General features: G+C 35.3%; 1 protein-coding gene across 1 annotated transcript; it reads left to right on the top strand.

Moving 5' to 3' along the window:
- Window positions 1-1374: 1374 nt before the first annotated feature.
- On the top strand, window positions 1375-4854 carry LOC121979909 (probable protein S-acyltransferase 22). Its single transcript, XM_042531886.1, has 5 exons — window positions 1375-1459; window positions 1681-1809; window positions 1906-1986; window positions 2324-2453; window positions 4712-4854. Exons 1-5 carry the CDS (start codon window positions 1439-1441, stop codon window positions 4852-4854), a joined length of 504 nt encoding a protein of 167 aa, XP_042387820.1. The 5' UTR covers window positions 1375-1438.
- Window positions 4855-5089: the final 235 nt, after the last annotated feature.

Here is a 5089-nt window from a genome sequence, read left to right on the forward strand (position 1 = left end):
TTCTATTTAGATTTAAGTTCATGGAATGGTGGTTTTTTTGGTGGAATCATAGTTAATGCCAATTTTTTTGATGCAGTGCATAGTTACCAGATCGACCTTGAGCAGTTGACCCCAAAGAAAAGTTGTCACTGAAGTTTAAAAACTTGTGAAAATTTTTAGTGAATGATGATGTTTTGGAAAAATTGTCACTTAGGTGAAAGGATGTTTTCTGGATTAATATGCAAGTACAAAGCACTGTATTATATGTTATTCTGTAAAGTTCTGTCAGTGTAAATTATCTAGTTTCTTTATCTAGCTTTTGTTCCACTATTGGGTTTGTTTTTCTAATAATTACTCGTGCAGCAAAATACTGAGCAAGAAGCTATAGATCTTATAATCAGGTAAAGTAGAAAAAGTTAACTACTTCATTATGCTTTCATCTTAGTATTTGTATATTTGATTTGTCTTCTTTGAACCAGCTTCAAGTCAAAAAGCCAGATCCTCTAGTCATCTTCGTATCTTTGATCTAAAAAGCTTCTGAAACAAGTCATCTTCTCCAAGCATATATATTGGCCATGTTAAGTGACACTGCTCGTGAGGGGATGCAGTGGGTGGCTGTTCAGAAGACTGCTCGTGAGGGGATGCAGTGGGTTTCAATTGGCAATGAGGTGACATAGTAGGTTTCAACCGACAAAGAGGAACACTTCAGTTTTGTTATTTTTCGTGTGCCAGTTGGCAGATGGAATGAATTTTTTTCCCTGTGCCAACCAGCATGGACAAAATTTAAAACTTCGAGGCTTCTAAAGTTGTTGGTCTCTTCCTGATCAATACTTTTAATCTTCCATCTTAACTAAGGTAATATTTCTTCGCCATTTCGTGTTCTGATGTTTGGATTGCTATGGATGGAGAAGTTGTGCAATAATTCAGAGTGATGCCACCGTTGGGATTCGAGGTGATAAGTTGCAAATTTCTAGGCTAACCAAAACAATGTGGGTGCTTCTCATGTGGTGTGGTAGGATGTCTTAAAAAGAATAGGACAGTAAGATGAGTAATTTACTTTTTTTGATTGCTTGATCAGATGGCCTTTGGACAAATGCATAACCATAAAAGATGGATAATTCAGAATATTGGTTATTAGGGAGAAAGGTGATAGAGATCTCATTTACGATGAGCCACACAATCTTTTCAAGAAAAATAAAGTTCTTATGTGCTTTATATTAACTTGGTTTTTCTCTAATGATTTCTATCTGTTTGTATTGCAGGTTCTAAAATATAGTAAGCATTGTAGAGTCTGTGACAAATGCGTTGATGGCTTTGATCATCATTGCAGGGTGAGGGTTTTCTCCATTCACAACCTTATATGTTTTGTTATCTTGTAGTAATATGCAGTATTCATCTTTCCTTGTAGTGGATCAATAACTGCATAGGAAGAAAAAATTACAAAAGGTTCTTCATCCTCATGGTGTTTGCTCTTCTCTTGGTAAGCACAAATATTTCCTACCATTCCAATAGTTGTATTCATTAATCATAGTGATTGACACTATTTTCTTAGTGTAGATTTATCATCTGTGTGCATCAACTTAGAAGATACTATTTTCTTAGTACGTGAAGGACCTGATACATAGAATGCATTTTATGTCAGGTCCTTTTCATTCTGATTGACTATTGATTGGTCTCCATGCTTTGTGCACCTTGGGCCAGCTTATTCTGCAGTGGGCTGTTGGGATGCTTGTGCTGATACTGTGTTTTGTTGAGAGAAGGAGATTTTCTGCTGAAATTGTTTCAAAGCTGGGTAGTAGCTTTTCCTTGGCACCCTTTATCATTGTGGTGGTGAGTACTCAGAAGAGAAAATGAATGAAAATCACACATCATAATGAGGATTTTTCAAGGTTCTGATACTAATTTGATAATGTCTCTATAATGCAGGCTGTGTGCACTTTATTAGCCATGGTTGCTACTCTTCCAGTTGCACAACTTTTCTTCTTCCATATTCTTTTAATAAAAAAGGTACACTACTTTCATATTTCTACTTGTGACACAGCAAACACTACCAGTTACACAGCTCCTACATTTATATAAAACAAACCTATGTATCCGGTCAAATATCTCTATTTCAAGGAATATATCTTTTATATTTTCAAATTCTTTGCATTCATCCATACACTGAGCATTACTGAAACTTATTATCCAACTGAACTATTACAGCTTGTTATTTAACTGATAGATTTTCCATAGTGGAAAACAAATAGTAGAATTTGAACGATATGGTGTTGTTTATTCATCAATTCTGGAGAAAATTGACACTTTAACTAGCTCATGCTACTCTACATGGATGCGCTTACAGGGAATCAGCACCTATGATTACATTATTGCTTTGAGGGAGCAAGATCAGGAGCAGGAGCAACTTGCTGTTGGTGGGCAGCAAAGTCCGCAAATGTCCCAAGTGAGCTCTTTTACTGGACTAAGCAGCACCAGTCCGCAAATGTCCGCAAATGTCGTTGTCTTTTACTTGTATGATACAAATTTAATTTGTGGATCAATATGTATACATTTTGTTTGTATAATATAAAGTTTTATTTATTTGTTAAATAGTCTTATTATAAAAATGATTGTGGTTGTGGATATTCAATTATATGTAAATTTTGAGTATTTTTTATAATTTTTGCTATTTAATTAAGAAAAACACTATTTTTTATAAATTTAAAAAGACAACGTTTTTAAGTAATAAAAGACAACGCTTAAAAAATAATGTCTTTGAGACCAACCACAACGCTTTTAAAGCGTTGTCTTTGATATGTGCATTTTTACAACAACATCTTTAACAACGCTTTTTAAGAACGAATAGACAACGCTTAAAAAGCGTTGTCTTTGTGACCAACCACAACGCTTTTAAAGCGTTGTCTTTGATATGTGCATTTTTACAACAGCATCTATAACAACGCTTTTTAAGAACGAAAAGACAACGCTTAAAAAGCGTTGTCTTTGTGACCAACCACAACGCTTTTAAAGCGTTGTCTTTGATATGACTTTCTACAACACTATCTACAACATCACTTTTTAAGTACATACGACAACGCCAAAAAAGCGTTGTTGTTTAGCTTTTTTCTTGTAGTGTAGGATAGCACAAGTTCATCCTAGGATTGGGATAGAGATAATATATCTCGTGTGCTATAACACAACTTCTGTAACTTCATTGTCTCATTGAACCAAGATCCCGGGATCTCCAGTCAACAAGGTTAGATTACCACTACAGTCATTTTAGTTGTAGATTTTTAGTCTTATTCCTCTCGATGAGCAGTATACTTGATCTCGACTTAGCCCCTTTGTAAGAGGGGCTGCCAAGTTATCTTTTGACTTGACATAGTTGATTGCAATCACTCCGTTCGAGATCAACTGCCTAATGGTATTGTATCTGTGATGTCAAGACTTACCATTATACATACTACTATGTGTCTTTCTAATCGCCGATTGACTATCACAATGTATAAGTACGACGAGCATAGGTTTCGTCCAATTCGGAATATCTTCCAAGAAATTCCTCAACCATTTAGCTTCTTCTGCTGCTTTGTCTAGTGCTATAAACTCAGATTCTATAGTTGACCGAGCAATGCATGTCTGCTATGTGGATTTCTAAGATATCGCTCCACCGATTGTGAATACATACCAACTAGTGGATTTAGAATCTTTTGTATCTGGTATCCAATTAGAATCACAATATCCCTCTAAAATAGCAGGATACGTTCTATAATGTAATCCGTAGTTCATAGTATATTTCAAATATCTAAGAACTCTCATGAGTGCTTTCTAATGGGTGTCGTTTAGATTACTTGTAAAATGACTCAACTTGTTTACCACACAAGCAATATCTGGATGTGTGTAGTTTGTGAGATACATCAAACTACCTATTAACCGAGAATATTTCAATTGTGATATGAGCTCACAATGAGTTTTCACTAAGTGTTGACTTAGATCCATAGATATTTTTATTGTAGAGAGATCGTACACATTGAACATTTTCAACACTGACTCTATATAATGGCATTGTGTCAAAACTATCCCATCGAATGTCCTGAGAATTTTAATTCCTAATATAACTTTTGCTAGACCCATATCTTTCATATCAAAAATCTTGGTCAATATTTTCTTTGTACTCATGATTACCTCATGATTACTCCCCATTATAAGCATGCCGTCTACATATAGATAAACAATTACATGACCTTTAGGTGTGTGCTTGACATAAATGCATTTGTCACATTCATTTATTTGAATTCGTTTGATAGCATTATTTTGTCAAATTTTTCGTGTCATTGTTTAGGCGCTTGTTTAAGTCCGTACAACGACTTAACAAGTCGACACACCTTTTCCTCTTTTCTTGAAGCTATGAACCCCTCGGGTTGCTCCATATAGATTTCTTCTTTCAACTCACCATTTAAGAACGTAGTATTAACATCCATTTGGTGTATTTCAAGGTTAAACAGTGTTGTGATGACTATCATCACTCGTATGGATGTAATCCTTATCATCGGTGAGTAGGTATCGAAGTAATCATTGCCTTCCTTTTGCTTGTATCCTTTGGCTACAAGTCTAGCTTTATACTTGTCAATCGATCCATCAACTTTATTCTTGCATTTTAGCATCCACTTTCAACCTAATGGTTTAGTACCAGAAGGAAGGCCCACTAATTCCCAAGTATGGTTATTCATGATGGACTCGATTTCATTATTGACAGCTTCTTTTCACAATGGGGCATCGGGACTAGAGAGAGCTTCACTTAATGTTCTTGGGTGCATTTCTGACATAAAAGTCATGAAGTTCGACCCGAATGATTTCTCAACTCTAGCCCTTTTGCTCCGACATGGCTCTTCACTTTGATTGTCAATAGTCCTTTTATGACAACTAAGTTCAGAAATATCATTTTCGTTAGAACTTCCGTTGTTATTACTTTGAATGTTTCCCTTCTTATTTGAGAATATGTTTTCAAAGAATATCGTATTATGAGATTCTATGGTTGTTCCCACATGAATATTAGGAATGCCTGACTTGTGAACTATCAAACGATATGCACTACTATCATGGGCATATCCGACAAATATCACATCGAACGTTT

This window comes from Zingiber officinale, chromosome 5A, assembly GCF_018446385.1.
Source record: "Zingiber officinale cultivar Zhangliang chromosome 5A, Zo_v1.1, whole genome shotgun sequence".
Taxonomy (NCBI): domain Eukaryota; kingdom Viridiplantae; phylum Streptophyta; class Magnoliopsida; order Zingiberales; family Zingiberaceae; genus Zingiber; species Zingiber officinale.

Bases quoted from the DNA above. Each gene is read 5' to 3' on its own strand.
- LOC121979909 (XM_042531886.1), top strand. From the start codon at position 1,439: ATGGTGTTTGCTCTTCTCTTG. The intron at 1,460-1,680 runs GTAAGCACAAAT...ACCTTGGGCCAG, and splicing joins TGGTGTTTGCTCTTCTCTTG to CTTATTCTGCAGTGGGCTGT. The intron at 2,454-4,711 runs GTCCGCAAATGT...CATTATTGACAG, and splicing joins TACTGGACTAAGCAGCACCA to CTTCTTTTCACAATGGGGCA.